We start from the raw sequence: 17,059 nt of genomic DNA, 5'->3' as shown, positions 1-17,059 counted from the left end.
CAAACCTGATGAAGAAACAAACTCATCCTGATCTTGGATGACCTTTTTTGGTGTGATTCCTGTATAAGTACTATATAAGATCTCAACACCCAGTTTTTAGAAATACCGTTTCCATCCAGCGCCCCGATATTCTCTGAACGCCCCGTTAAGAAATGCTGCACTAGAAGATTATCATCAAGATTTGCACATGCCTCAAAAAATACTAAACCACATGTTGAGGAAAGGGCTGTGTGCATTTAAATAATAAGAATATAATGCCAACAATTTGAGTGGAAAAGTTCATGCTGAAAGAGCACGTATAATTGCAGAAAATAAATTTATAAAACATGCATTAAAAAAGGAAAGCAGCAACACCGTAAACAGACCTTTCAACTTCACACATGCCAATTTCCACAGGAGCTGTCATCCAATTAACTGCTGGAAACAACACCGCGTCTGGCCATCCTCACCCACACAAATCAACCAATTAACTAATTACATGAATATCTGACGCTGCTGTATTTACCAGCCAATTATTTCCGCTCGGCTGCACAGAGGTGGCGAGCGATCGCTGAGAAGTTCTGCTCTGGTTTCTGACATGACTACAGAGAGAAACTTGTTGGCACAAACGTCGAGGTTTGTGTACTTGTGCACTTTGCGTGTTGTGTGGGCAGCTGTCTCGTAACAACAGATCCCCTCCTTTAAACTGGTTTGAATGTCTTCTGTCAACCTTGCGATTACCCACAATCCTCCTTCAAGCGTTATTACGGGATTATAATTTATATCGCCGCTCATCGCTGGTGACGAGTGAGCAGATGCCAAATGCGTGAGCACCATGATAAATTCACAATGGGAACCCATTTACAGTGAGTTTAAGTTAAAGACAATTTGTTCACGCCGTTTGCAGCACTGTTCATTTCTACATTTTTAACATTGTATACTGTATATTGTACTGTGAACAAGCATGAGATAATGTGTGAGCCTGCAGCACAAAAGCAGTGTTAAGTCGCTGGGGGATATTTGTAGCAATAGCCAACAATACATTGTATGGGTCACAATTATACATTTCTCTTTTATGCCAAAAATCATTAGGATATTAAGTAAAGATCATGTTCCATGAAGATATTTTGTAAATGTCCTACTGTAAATATATCAAAACTTAATGTGTGATTAGTAATATGCATTGCTAAGAACTTCATTTGAACAACTTTAAAGATGATTTTCTCAATATTTAGATTTTTTTGCACCCTCAGATTCCAGATTTTCAAATATTGTTCTATCCTAACAAACCATACATCAATGGAAAGCTTATTATTCAGCTTTCAGATGATGTATATACCTGAACTAATAAAACTTATAACTGAGTTTTGTGGTCCAGGGTCACATATGAATTATAGAATATTCCTAAATTAACATTTACCTAGATTAATTATTGCTGCAAAAGAAATCTTCATTGTTATTTTAGGACACAGTGCATTAACTACTGAAATGAACTGAACCTTATTGTTACCTCACAATGATTTTTATTCATTTCTGTGAATTAGTTCAAATTGTTTGCATGATTGATTCAAAAGTCTGATTTAAAATTAGTTTGTGTCGTTCAAAAATGTTCACACAATTTCAGTATTTTAATGTTTTAGTATGAATGTAATGTAGGTAAATATTGTATTGTTTAGTGCATAGAAAATAATTTAATATTTTTGCATTAAATATTCTAAATCTATACATGTACAGTGGTTGTTCGGCAGAAATACAAAGGTAACTGTAACTATTATTTTTATCACACAGTCGAGTTTCTCGCGTCATGCCCTCTAAAGCGCGTGTATTTCCACCTGTGGTGTATGTGAATGTATAACACAGCTCTGTCACCCAACACACACACACACACAGCTCAGCCCGCGGCCCTGACCCATGAAACCCATGAAAGCCACAATTACTGCAGCGCTCCCTGACGGCCCGCAGCAGTGTAAGTCCATCCCAACCCTCTCATTTCTAATTACCGCCGCCTGAGGCCAGGTGAAAAGCAAGTGGTGATAACATCTTCTCTTCTACCTGTAGCCAAGCAGAAAACACACAGCTCAGTGTGCGCACATAATTACACTCTTCCAGACATGTGGGGAATTTGCTTTTAGAGGAAGATTTGTCAAGAGCCAGCGCTGCTGTCGGGGGTTTGGAGGTAAGCCGTGCCGGCGGATCGCTCAGGGCTCATTTGGACAAGCATTTCCGCGTCGGGTGAAATTTAACATTCCTTCAATACGCACACGGATCCGGTGTGTGCCGGTCTGAACAAACAACAAAAACACAAAGATCCTCTCAAGTGTATTTCTGTCTCCTGCAGCTCATGTGAAAGGTTTAAAACACAGACGGTGTGATCGCTCATATTCACACACCGAATTATCTGCTTAAAAACACATTTAGAAGAGCGCAGATAAGACACGGGATGGGATTTGGAAAAAAGGGATTTTGGTAGAAAAAACAAGAGGTAATCCCAATGCATCTGAAACCCTTCAAATAATAGAAAGGGACAGAAGATTTACAACTCCACATGTATATTCGAATCATTCAAGCTTTAAAACTGAATATAAACATTACATGTAAAACAGCTACTGGGTTATAACACTCTACACTCCATTAGTGTAAACCACAAACAAATTCATCATTTCAAAATAAACACATACTTTCAGGGGGGAAAAAAACATTTTGGGGTCTTTGCACATTATTTATTTCATAGTAGTACCTTAAGGGCACATAGTACTACTTCAAGGTACTAATAAGCGCCTTTTAGGGGTAGATAAGGTACAAAGGTGTCATCTTAAGGGTGTTGCCCCAGTGACAAGCTGCAATTTTAGCAGATTTTTTTTTTTTTTTTTTTTAGCAGCATGTACCTTGACATTCATGTGCAGTTTTATAAATGACACCGGTAGACAGCACTCCGATGTTAATTTAAAAAGACGAAATCATAAATGTGTGTTAAGACAGGGTCATATTTACCATTGCTCAGTGCAATTTTGCAGCTGAAATTATGTAGGACCAGACATGGCAAAATACCATGAGTGAAATACAGGAATAATGACGATAAAAGAAACATTGCTTTTTATGAATCATTTTATGATTACGAGTAGACACCGCCAGAATGGCTGCTTTTTTTGGTAACTTTCTTCACCCATAGAGAGGTCATAAGAGCTTTATGTTTTATCAGATCATAATTAAAAAACTAATACTTCCCAACTGTAAATCCTAACTGGATGAGCCACGTTTGAATACACAGTCTGTGGCACACATTCTATAATGGGGCAGGTGATGACGGTGCTTGACAATCGTAAATGATCTACTCTGTTATACTGTTATATTGATTATGCTGATGTGTTCTGGTCTGTTATTAATAAATTAAGCTACTTATTGCATATAGGTGTCTTTTATTATGTTGTGCTTGCCAATGTGTGTTACAGTAATGTTACACTGATGATCCAGAGATTTTCCAAAGATTTTACAGGATGTTACAATTATGTTACGGAGATGTTACAATGGCATTGCAGAGATGTTATAGTGATCCTACAGAAATGTTACGGTAATGTTGCAGAGATGTTAAAGTGATCCTGCAGGGATATTACGGTGCTACAGAGATGTTACGGTAATGTTACAGAGATGTTACAGTGATCCTACAGAGATATTACGGAGCTAGAGATGTTACAGTGATCCTACAGAGCTATTACGGTGCTACAGAGATGTTATGGAAATGTTAGAGATGTTACAGTGATCCTACAGAGATATTATGGTGCTATAGAGATGTTACTGTAACGTTGCAGAGATGTTAAAGTGATCCTGCAGGGATATTATGGTGCTATAGAGATGTTACGGTAATGTTAGAGATGTTAAAGTGATCCTGCAGGGATATTACAGTGCTATAGAGATGTTACGGTAATGTTACAGAGATGTTACAGTGATCCTACAGAGCTATTACGGTGCTACAGAGATGTTATGGAAATGTTAGAGATGTTACAGTGATCCTACAGAGATATTACGGAGCTAGTTACAGAGATGTTACAGTGATCCTACAGAGATATTATGGTGCTATAGAGATGTTACGGTAATGTTACAGAGATGTTACAGTGATCCTACAGAGATATTATGGTGCTATAGAGATGTTACGGTAATGTTACAGAGATGTTACAGTGATCCTACAGAGATATTATGGTGCTATAGAGATGTTACGGTAATGTTACAGAGATGTTACAGTGATCCTACAGAGATATTATGGTGCTATAGAGATGTTACGGTAATGTTACAGAGATGTTACAGTGATCCTACAGAGATATTATGGTGCTATAGAGATGTTACGGTAATGTTACAGAGATGTTACAGTGATCCTACAGAGATATTATGGTGCTATAGAGATGTTACGGTAATGTTACAGAGATGTTACAGTGATCCTACAGAGATATTATGGTGCTACAGAGATGTTACTGTAATGTTGCAGAGATGTTACAGAAATGTTACAATCAAGTTAGGTTGTTAGATTTTATGGCGATGTTTCAAATGTATGTGGTCGTGGTCAAATCACTTAACCTACTTAACGTCACTTATGATTACATTTATTCTGTGTTTTACGCTAGTTTCAGCCCTGCGTCACCTGAAGGTCAGAAGTCTAAGAATAGGATCGTTGTAAAACCTCAATGGTAGCTGGACTGCTCAAGTCCTGCCTATCACCCACCGTACGCTGCCACTTTGATGAGGAGGGCTTGGAGGCCACTTGATATGATCTCTCTGAGCAGCTCGGCCTGGTCTCGGCGCCACAGGTACGCCAGCGGCTGGAGCTGCAGTCTCGCACACCTGCAGAGAGAACCACAGCATCAAGCCGGGAAATAAGAGAAACCAGGGGCGTAGAATTAGATGTGGGGGACGTTAGGGACATGTCCCTACCAATATCCAGCGACTACCAACTTGTCCCTAGCAATAATTTTGATCAAACAATTAAATATATGTATATGTTTTTGTAATTTCGGATGCATCTAAATATGTCATACCATTGATATTACCTAAGAAGTTAAAGCAAATACGTTAGAAAACTGTGTGCATTCAAGGACGCACATTTAATACATGGGCGGAGTAAGAACGCATGGTAGTTGCACGCTGGACGAGAAGCGCAGACGCGTTTAGAAGACAGCAGTCCAAAACAGTTAAAATAGAAGTTAACTTCAGGAAGTTGTGCCGATAAATTTGATATACAGTGTTTGACAAAACAGAGCAAACGGAAAAAGAAAGCACGATCTATGGCTATTATTAGCTCTCTATATAAAGCATACTGACAGAAAGACAAATGTTGTGCTGAAAGATGCACAATAAACAATTGCCTAACTTTTACAAACTTCCAGCCTAGGATGAAGTCATTATGTACACTAACAATAAGCTCAATGCCAGCGTCACAGGTCAAACTGAGTGCTCGGGTGATTAGGGCGTTTAGCACGACACGGTCGTGCCCCACGGCATTACAGGCTGTCAGGTATACAGATGGGGTTACACCATTTACCCCGCGGTATCAGCGGAGGAACAATAGCTGACTGACAGCTCAAGTGAAGGAAAAATGGCTGCAGAGACCAAGACTGAGCGGTGTCGAAGTGAAAAACACATTCACAGCATGTTTAATGAGTTTGCGGTGTCCATTTAGTGTTCAGAGTCACTGGTAGTTTGGCATCCTAAAGAGTGAAACTCTGTGACACTTTCACAACATTGATTTGTTTGAGCAAATGTCTGAAAGAACCTATAGAAGGAGTTTGGGGCGGAACTTTCTGTTTGACTGACCAATGAAAGACAAGAGCAGTGTTCAAGAAACAGCCGATTGCAATTTCATTCAATGACACTTCAACAAATATTATATAGTTATGTGTTCAGATTTTTATTAAAACAAGATTCTTTGAGCATGAAAGTGTGACATATCTTATTAATTTACACTGTACAATTGTTTAAAAGTTTGAGCTTTTATTTTATTAATACTTTTATTCATCAAGGATGCATTAAATTGATCAAAAGTGACAGTAAAGACATTTATAACGTTACAAAAGACTTTCTATTCATCTGTGAATCCTGAAAAATAAAATGTATCCCGGTTTCCACAAAAATATTCAGCAGCACAACGGTTTTCAACATTGATAATAATCAGAAATGTTTCTTGAGCAGCAGATCAGCATATTATACTGATTTCTGAAGATCATGTGACACTGAAGACTGGAGGAATGATGCTGAAAATACAGCTGCACATCACAGAAATACATTACAGTTTAACAGAGATTCACACAGAACACAGCTGTTTTAAACTATAATAATATTTTACAATTACTGTTTTTACTGCATTTATGATCAAATAAATGCAGCTTAGATGAGCAGAAGAGATTTCTTTCAAAAACATTAAAAAACTTTCTGACCCTAAATTTTGGTTTTGAATAAACGTAGATTTAAAACACACATGGGTTTACCTTGATAATGTCCAATAAATGTGTTTATTTTATTTATTTACACTTCAGACACTTTGGGTTTAGTCAGAGAGCGGAGTTTGAAGAACAGAGAGACAAATAAACTTGATCATTAGTAGTAATGTAGTAATACAGCTTTTAATGCCACATCAGCATCTGATGATAGCTTCGTGGCAAAAACAGTTACAAAATATAAGACTTCCTGATCATATTAGAATTTATGAATTTGATTAATTTATTCAGCCAAAATGATGCACGGTTCTAGACACAAGGCATTGGTATATTGGCTAATTGTTGTGCCAATGACATAATGCAGTCTATGAAGTGTCCTTCATGTGTGAGAAATGGAAAGGAGAAACAAGAGAGAAAGAGGGTCCACTTACACATTTTCCACACGTACTCTCTGGTAGTCGGACAGAATGGCCCCGACAGACACGGCCTCAACACGCTCCTTCTCCTGAAGAACGAGAGGAAAGCAAGTCTAAGATCTGAGACGATAGATGAGAAGCTGCAGGTTCAAACTGCAGAGAGTGATCCAGTGACGCTGTGATATCATGTCAATGTCACACAAATATCACCGGCCTCAGACAACATGATGATAAATAAACACTAACACACACTGACATCATGACCAAATCAGACGCAACTCTACATTCTCATGTAATTAGTTACATTAATAAACTAACTGAAATAGTTATATAGTTAAATAGGGTGATTTCATTAGACATGATACATTTCGGTAATATGTTGTGTATCTTTCGATACGTTCTGAAGTTGTTCTGAATGTTCATTTTGTGCTATAACTAATAGTAAAGTGTAATAGTAAAGTGAAACTTTCACTAGAGTGGAAGAGACTCGCCCTGTCACGCCACATTCAAGAGCATCAAAACAGCATTTATTGTCTGAATTTTGTGATAAAATGAACAGATATGAGAGCTGAGACTTTGTTTCTTATCACAAAGCTCTTAGTGATTATTGAATGAGAGGTGCTATAAATAATGTTTGGTGAAGGGAAACCGCAGATCTGGCAACCCTGGCTTGAACTATAGGTTATTCACTGGGTCAAACAGAACCTGAGATAATGGCGCTGTTTGTTTAAGCAAACTTATGTTAATGCATACTGTGTTGACTGCCCTAAATTCTTCTCAAGAGACATTTTCTTTACACACAGTATGAGCTGCAGTATTTTCTGCCCACTTTTGATTGACAGGATATAATCGTCCCTGATCATCGGCTGTTCATAAAAGCCATCGGCTGATGTCAGACAGTGCTTTTATCAGCCAATACCGATTATTGGTTGCAATATCGGTGCATTCCCAATATATATCTCTCCTGTACGTCCACGTTATCCTCACAATCATTGAATCTGGAGGACCTCCGAGCCATGTGTGCAGCTCATCCCGGTGGTCAAACTTCAGACATGAACACAGCATCAGTGCTGGAACGCCGCTCAAGCGCTGTCAGACGCTCATGCCTTTGGCAAACCCAGATAAGGCCTATCTCTTTCCATCAGCACTAAACAAGATTGAGCAAACTACATTAGGCAGAAAATACAAACAAATTACAAGAGCTGTAGGCTACGCTCTTTATCTGGCACTGGGACTGTGTGTGTGTGTGTGTGTGTTTGTGTGAGTGTGTGTGTGTGTGTGTGAGAGTGTGTCCTGCCTTTACACACACACATCTGACATGATCAGAGTCTCGTTCAGCTGTTCCCATGAGGCAAACAGCAACCACACACTGTGTAAATATGAAATCAAACCCTGCGTGCCATTATTTTGTTCCACAAACACAGAAGAACTTCTGATGAATCTTCATGCTGCACACAAGCCTCTTCTGAAATCACAAGAAGCTTTGGAATGGAGGAGAGAATGACATCAAGTCATTATTCACTAACAATTAGGCCTGTGCCTCATGGACGAATCAATTCAATGCACAATTCACTGGGCTTTGATTCAATTTTAAAAAAGAGCCAATTCAGAACAATTCAATTTGACTCAACAATTTGATCTTATTAACAATTCAGTTAATAATTAATTGAAATACATTTACTGTAGGATTCTGTAAATGCTTCTCCCAATGCATCTTAGACAAGACAAAGAAAACAAACTACACCAGACTGTTTATTGAACTCAAAGTTACTTAAGTCAAGACACTTCCGGCAAAACCACTGTTTTCTCATTTTGAGATTTTGGTCTGTTTTGCTTCCATAACATGTCTCTTCTTTCAGACTAGTGAAAAGAAAACATACACAGTACACATGTAAGTGCATATTTTATTGCAGTTTATCTATTTGTGTCTGTAGATTTCAATTAAAATCATAATTAAACACCTTATTTATACATTTTACTCTTATAAACCAAGTGAACGTGTGTTTGTTTTCTGTCTGTTGACAGTATTTTCTGATTGAAGGAGTGATAATTTGACGACTTTGCCACATTCTTCATTAATAAAATTACAAACCTCAGTGCACAATTTACCACACCACAATCTGTCAAGACCATCTTACCAGCAAACATACACTCTTCTCTTCACTCTCGGAGGCAGAAGTCTCTAAACTCATCCTTTCCAATCCTCCTACTACTTGTCCGCTTGATCCTATTCCATCTCATCTCCTTCAAGCCATTTCTCCTGCAGTTGTACCTGCACTCACTCACATCAACACATCCCTTCACACTGGTGTTTTTCCCTCAGCATTTAAACAGGCTCATATAACCCGTATACTTAAGAAACCCACCCTTAACCCAACTCTTTTAGAGAACTACAGACCGGTTTCCCTTCTACCTTTCATTGCAAAAACACTTGAACGAGTCGTGTTCAACCAAGTCTCAGCCTCTCACGCACAGAACAACCTCCTGGACAGCAACCAGTCTGGTTTCAGAAGTGGACATTCGACCGAGACTGCCTTGCTTTCAGTTGTTGAAGCCCTAAGACTGGCAAGAGTGGCTTCCAAATCTTCTATACTTATCTTGCTGGATCTGTCCGCTGCTTTTGATACGGTGAACCACCAGATCCTCCTGTCAACCCTATTGGAAAATGGCATCTCAGGAACCGCACGCCAGTGGTTTGAGTCTTACCTCTCAGATAGGTCCTTCAAAGTATCTTGGATAGGTGAGGTGTAAAAAACACTAGCTTTCTATTTTTTCTATTCTATCTACTTGTATTTCTTTGTGTGTGCGTGTGTATAATATATACACATACATACACATACATATATACACATATATATACACACATATATATATACTGTATATACACACATATATACACATACATATATACACACACACACCTTGCTAGGTGTACTGCATTAGGCTAACCGAGACTTGTCATTTGCACTTATATATTGTTGCTCTTTTGTTAGTTTTGACTGCTTTTATTGTCCTCATTTGTAAGTCGCTTTGGATAAAAGTATCTGCTAAATGACTAAATGTAAATTATAAAAAGAGAAATCCAAAATCCTCCAAATTTCATGCTCTCAAAATTATTTCCATTCAAATGAAGAAAAGAGACGAATGAAGATACTGTGAAAATGAGAACATACAGGTTTGGAACTATTAAAAAGAAGGAAAGAAAGAAAGAAAGAAAGAATTAAGTTAAAGTATCAAAATAACTTAACTATATAATTCATAAAATATATAGATATAGTTACAAAAAACAACAAAAACACAATCTAATTACTATAACTTTAATATTACAATGAGAATGAAAAATATAAAGCTAAAAACTAATTTAAAATATTAATGACACTTCAATGGTATCTTTTTGGAACAATTAAACTTTATTTGGAGTACTACTTGTGCACAATGCACATTTCGTAATATTAAGCCTACAATGCATTTTAATGTCAATATTGATGATTGTATGATCTTTGAATAATATCGGTCTTTAAATGCAAGATATTTAAAGTGTACCTTGCAATAGCTCCACTTTAGCACAATCTAATATACTTCAGTATATCTTTAGTTAGACTTCAGCACTAACTTCCGCACAATTAAAGTGCATTAAGCACACAATTAGTTGTTCCAATTTAGCAGACTTACTTTAGTACACCAAAAGTACATGTTTTTATTAAGTACATAAATATGCACGTGTATTTATAGCATACTTAGCATGAAATAAATGTCTTTCGAATACTTATTTTTCACTAGGGAAATAATAAAAGCAGAACAAATGTTTGATTCAGAACGGATCGAGGCTGACGCAGTGATGTAAATGTCATGTCGACAGTAATCAAATAAATGTGGCGGCAGTGGCTTCAGCTGGAGCTATTTAATGAGACATTCCTCCGGCTGCAAACCCGCACAGGTAAAGCGCTGGTTCTAATCTGGACGAAAAACTTAGGGCTAGTTCGCAAAAGTAGGTTTTCCAAAAAAATCCAAAACGCCCGAAAGTGACGGTCAAATCGGAGTCGTGAGCCAAGGATTCCAACGGCATAACGATTTCGTACTTCTGATCACTGTAGCGCCCCCGTCAGGCCGATCGGGGCGAGCTTTGGTGACGTTGTAGACGGTGTGAGTACTACCATCCCTCCAAATCTCAAGTCTCTACGATTAACGGTTTGGTCTGCACGATCCCTTTTAGATCAGTTTAATGGCTCCTCGGCCATTATAACACTCACAATGGGTTTCAATGGTACACACTTGAACCCCTAACTATTGATAAAAATGTAATGTATCTGTTTGGAACGACACGAGGCTATAAATGATGACAGATTTTTTTATTTTGATTCAAATGTTTGATTCAGAACGGATCGAGGCTGACGCAGTGATGTAAATGTCATGTCGACAGTAATCAAATAAATGTGGCGGCAGTGGCTTCAGCTGGAGCTATTTAATGAGACATTCCTCCGGCTGCAAACCCGCACAGGTAAAGCGCTCTTCTATTAGCTGCGCTATCGATCGCCGCCGTCCTGGGAGTGACCCGAGAGCTCATCATTTATGCATTAAGCAGGTTTAAAGGTATCCATTTCTTTTTATGTTCTTTTTCAGCAGTAATGTGGAAGTAATCAGAGACGGTTTGATTTTTGAGAAATCCACCGCGGCTCGCCGGACACGGCCTTCTGAAGCCTTTCTATTAGCTGCGCTATCGATCGCCGCCGTCCTGGGAGTGACCTGAGAGCTCATCATTTATGTATTAAGCAGGTTTAAAGGTATCCATTTCTTTTTATGTTCTTTTTCAGCAGTAATGTGGAAGTAATCAGAGACGGTTTGATTTTTGAGAAATCCACCGCGGCTCGCCGGACACGGCCTTCTGAAGCCGCTGGATGAAAGTTGGAGTGGAGGAGAGAAAACAAAGGTGTGTTTGGACTGGAGGGCCTGTCGGACCCCGCTCTCGAGGGACGCTCGTCTGTCGATACCGGAGCGGGGCCCGCGGGGCTCCTTAAAGAGCAGCTTAGCTCCGCCTCTGATTGGTGTGTGTTTCTTACACGCGCCGGCGGAAGCAAGCGTTTGAAGGTGATCGAGCGCTCGGTGCATCTCAGGACATGAGAAAATAACCATCCTGCACAAACACAATGACTATTCATGCACACTTCCAAACTCCAGAGTCAGAGGCTGCACAGAAACGGAGCAATTCTTCAAAGCAGTTGTACAGTTTTTAATGCCATGTCAGCAACTAAGACTATATTTATAACAAGAACTGAGTTACCATAGTTACAGGAAAATACAACCAAGCAAAAAGAAAAACACAGCCGTTAAGATTAAGATATTTTACATGTGTCCCTGCAGCACAAAAGCAGTGTTGAGTCGCTGGGGGATATTTGTAGCAATAGCCAACAATACATTGTATGGGTCACAATTATACATTTCTCTTTTATGCCAAAAATCATTAGGATATTAAGTAAAGATCATGTTCCATGAAGATATTTAGTAAATTTCCTACTGTAAATATATCAAAACTTAATGTTTGATTAGTAATATGCATTGCTAAGAACTTCATTTGAACAACTTTAAAGATGATTTTCTCAATATTTAGATTTTTTTGCACCCTCAGATTCCAGATTTTCAAATATTGTCCGATCCTAACAAACCATACATCAATGGAAAGCTTATTTATTCAGCTTTCAGATGATGCATAAATCTCAAGTTCAAAAAATTGACCCTTATTTTGTGCTGCAGGGTCACATATATAACAAAAATGCTAAACCTTTTTCTAGTAAATTCTTACTAAACCAGTTCTTAAGTGAGGATCCTGAATAAAAACGTTGTCTACTTGTATTCAAAGCAGGACAGACCATATAATATATTATATTATAATATTATATATGCTTAATGGAAAACAGGTTAATGCTTGCAGAACGTAATGCTTTACAGTCTCAACATCAGTTAAGCTTTCATTTATTATAGTTAATGTTAATCTCAACATGAAAGATTTAACATTTAATAAAGGAAACTTATTTCCACTCCAAAAAAAAATAAAAAATCAGAAATGCAAGGAATAGACTCTAAAAAGTAAAAAAAAAAAATGTTAGACGTAAACTCGCAAAAATGTGCCAATGTCTACTTTTTTCAGAATTGCAATTTATTAAATGTGAAATATGAACTCACAGTTGTGCGGGGGGGAGTAGAATTGAGAGATTTAAAAAAAATTATTCTATGGCAGAAAAAAAAAGAATTGTTAGATGTAAACTCATAATTCTGAAGAAAAAAACAATTTTTTTTTAAGTTTATAACTCACAACTGTGAGATAAAAATGTTTATTAGAAAGCTATATTAGAAGATGAGCTAGACCAAAAGGAAATGATATTTACCTTTTTTTTATTATTTTTTTATTGGTATGGTACTATTTTCACAAGGTGTACATTTTCAAATCTCTTAGTACTTATCTCTTAATCTTATACTTAGTCTCTTAGTACAAATCTCATGATTTCATTGTAGTTGCGCATATTTTCATTCCACACAATCATTGTTTCAGAACACAAGATCATTGTGATATGTATTGAGAACATTTTAATTAATCACCAAAACACAACAGCAGGGGTTAAATAAATAAATAAATCCAGAGCCTGAACTTTTTTCCGGGGGCGGGGCAGCACATGCAAAGCATGCAATGACTGGCAACTTTAACATCTGAAAGGATACTACGACAAAGCTATCGCTTTCCTTATTCAAACTGATTTTTTTTTTCATGAACATATGATTGACCTGAAGAATGAAAGCTGTATCATACACTTGGAAAATCATGAGCTTATCGGCACTAGGGGTGTGACAATACACTTAGCTCACGAGATGAGACAAAATACAGAAACTTGGTTCACTAGAGCAAGACAATATTTTAATACTATTTTTAAGAACTTGTAAAGCAAAAAAAATCCTGAGCCTGCACTTTTTTCCGGGGGCTGGGTGGGGCAGCACATGCAAAGCATGCAATGACTGGCAACTTTAACATCTGAAAGGATACTACGACAAAGCTATCGCTTTCCTTATTCAAACTGATTTTTTTTTTCATGAACATATGATTGACCTGAAGAATGAAAGCTGTATCATACACTTGGAAAATCATGAGCTTATCGGCACTAGGGTGTGTGAGAATACACTTAGCTCACGAGATGAGACAAAATACAGAAACTTGGTTCACTAGAGCAAGACAATATTTTAATACTATTTTTAAGAAATTTTCAATGACAAAATATTTGTCTTTTAATTACAAAAAGTAAAACAATGTAGTTGTATTTAGAAATATTTTAACTAATCTAGGGCTGTAACTAATGATTATTTTGGTAATCAAGTAATCTACTGATTATTTTGACTAATGAGTAATCAGATTTTTTTAGTAACACAAACCAGGCTTTAGTATGACTATTTATATATAAACTAACGATGAGGCAATAATAACTGGCTCAAATAAAATATCAAAACCAAGAAATTACATGGTTTTATTGAACAACACTGTTCAAATATATAATGTAATATGCCTATACTTAATACGAACATAACCTTAACTTAAGTACATTATTTATTCAAACGAATTCCTGCAGAGGGCGCCACAGGCCTGGTGACGTTTCGCTTTACAGCGTGATTAAACCATGTTTAAATCCATTTAATTTTCATATTTGGTCACGTGCAGAAACTTTTTTTTAAATTGCGATGTACAATAAATGGCATATTTAGAAATAGGTTGATGCATTCTCCAGTCTTGGCAAAGGTTTATAAATGATCCAGTGTGAAAATGCACACCGTTTTCCCAGATGAACGTTAAGCAATTAAAACTCACAGCATATACAGAGGAAGAGTTTAGCCTTTAGTCTTTACTGGTACATTACTGGTAAGATACCATTAAGAGATCATGTGTGATTCAGGACCTTTTCAAAAATCCCGGTAAATTTGTTCTGGCGATCATATCGTTTTATGGAGATGACGTGAATACTCTGAGCTTTTTACAAAGCTCCGCTGCTTTTTAATTAGTTTTTCTATGTAAATATGCGCTAGATGGACATCTTTGACCATTGCGCCTCGCAGCTTTTCGTCGTGCTTCTCCATTCATCAGAGCTGCGACTATTATGCGCGTCTCGTGTTTATAAGAGCAACACATTCTGATTGGCTAGTAATGTTAGTTTGGTTGAGAGTGAAAGCTGTGCTCCTCTCATACCATTGGTCGGCGAACTCACAAACTCGAAAGTGATATCAATCAACAAGATTTGTTTTAAAATGTAGGACTATTTTTTTCTGCAGCCAAACGCTGCACGCCGGAGAACTTTAAGCCCCGAGTATGATCTTCTTTCAGTTTAGCACTTTTAACAATCAGTTAAACTATCATGCAAGATTCATGTTTCGAATCACCTTTGTTGCTGAAATAATTACAGTAATACAGGCAATAACGGTCATGTCAGAAAATACACTTACATATATATATCTCACATAAAATCAATAATGTTTGTAAAAGTTTTTATCCAGTGTGTTATCATCTTAGATAAATCACTTGTAGTGCATTTGGTTATCCCTAAATTGCAATCACGTTCTACAGAAACGAAATATTTATTGAATCTATATCTACAGATGCACCAAATGATTCACTGATTAACTATTAAGATGAGTTAGATTCACTAATAGGCAAATGTATTAAACTGATCACGCAAAGGAAAAGTGTGATAGTGAGAGCTTTATCAAAGGCAGTTACCGTGAATGAAACATTTATATCGATGACACACTTATTTTGTGTAGTGAAAACGATCAAAAATGATATTTTGTGATTGTGTGTATTGTACGGAGACGAGGGAAAATACGCTGACATGTTTGAAAAAACCGCACTTCTGATGATCTGTTGTGACATTAGTACTAAGAGTTTTGAAAATGTACTAATTGCTTGTGAAAACTGCGCCAAAGCAATTAAAAAAAAACAACAAATAACAAAAAAGCAGAAGTACTACAACTTTAAAATTGCAATGAAAATGGAAAATATAAAAATTAAAACATTCTAAACTGATTAAAAAAATATAGTAAGAGAAAGAAGAGCATTTTTGGTACGTGTAGTTGCACTCTATATTTATATTTAGAATAATCAACACTGTAATTATTGTTTTAACTACTGTCCTGCTGTGTACAGTGCACGTACAGTACAGGCAGAAGACAGTGATGTTTGTCTTCTGTTTTCTGCTATTAAACTTCACTGTTTTCTTCACAGATCTTGAAAGGACTGCTGGCACACAAGCTGTGTTTTTGATGTGTGTACAGTTCATCTGTTCTATTATTCTCAAAACCCCTCAGAAGTATATCTGCCGATCGCTGCAACCAAACAAGACAAAAGGATTTCTAATAAAAATAGTAAGTATGCAAAAACATGAGAATTTTTATTTTTAATTGATTAATTATAATTACTAAACATCGAAGCTCAATTGTGAGGCCTTCTGGGTTCACCATATTTGAAGCTAAATTCAAACTAAACTTTGAAACATTTTTGGATGACCTTTAAATGATAATGGCACTATATTGTTGTGATTTTGTACTGCAATATATTGTGAGATGATGCATTACTATGAAATATTGATAAAGCCTGTAAAATAAACTTGTAGCATGTAAACAAAAACACCTTAGAGAGAGAAACAGAAAGCATTCTAGGGAAAATAATACTTTGGACTGAACATAGACTTAAGAAATTTCAGGGGGAAAAAAAGGCCCAATAAGCAAAATGACATAAGATACTTAGCTATACAATATTCTTAAAACAAGGTAATTGTATTTACCCCACAGGCAGATAATTTAACTTGTTTTTAAGCAAAATGCACTTAATTTAGTTTTTTCCCCAAAAAACAAGACTAAATATCTTGTAATTTTGCTTATCTAGTAAATACATCTTAATTTAAGAATTTTTAGATATTTTGACTAGAAACAAGACATAAATACGGAGTAAGATAAGCCTTTTTTGTGGTGTACACACAAGAAAGCCTGAGACAATTCCAGCACATCCTCACAAGCATACACACAGCCTTTCTACTGACAATAATACTGAAGAAAACTGAAGAGGAGAAACTTCACATGTGCTGCATGCAGGTACAGCTATAGATGGCACTATTGCACCATCACACACACACACACACAGACACACAGACAGACACACACACACACACACAGAGAGACACAGACACACACACACACACACACACACACACACACACACAC

At 37.0% G+C, this 17,059-nt stretch overlaps 1 protein-coding gene across 1 annotated transcript in view; it reads right to left on the bottom strand.

Annotated features, from left to right (window-relative positions):
* Window positions 1-17,059, bottom strand: part of dph6 (diphthamine biosynthesis 6) — an 88,095-nt gene that overhangs the window by 63,664 nt on the left and 7,372 nt on the right. The window contains exons 4-5 of the mRNA XM_016237384.1: window positions 6,830-6,903; window positions 4,691-4,809 (exon numbers count right to left, since the gene is read on the bottom strand). Of these exons, the coding sequence (XP_016092870.1) occupies window positions 4,691-4,809; window positions 6,830-6,903 (193 nt within the window). The remainder of the gene's footprint in view (window positions 1-4,690; window positions 4,810-6,829; window positions 6,904-17,059) is intronic.

This window comes from Sinocyclocheilus grahami, unplaced genomic scaffold (assembly GCF_001515645.1).
Source record: "Sinocyclocheilus grahami isolate Dianchi unplaced genomic scaffold, SAMN03320097.WGS_v1.1 scaffold513.1, whole genome shotgun sequence".
Classification (NCBI taxonomy): Eukaryota; Metazoa; Chordata; class Actinopteri; order Cypriniformes; family Cyprinidae; genus Sinocyclocheilus; species Sinocyclocheilus grahami.
The sequence above is the reverse complement of the archived record's forward strand: the minus strand, read 5'-3'. Positions and strand labels throughout refer to the sequence as shown.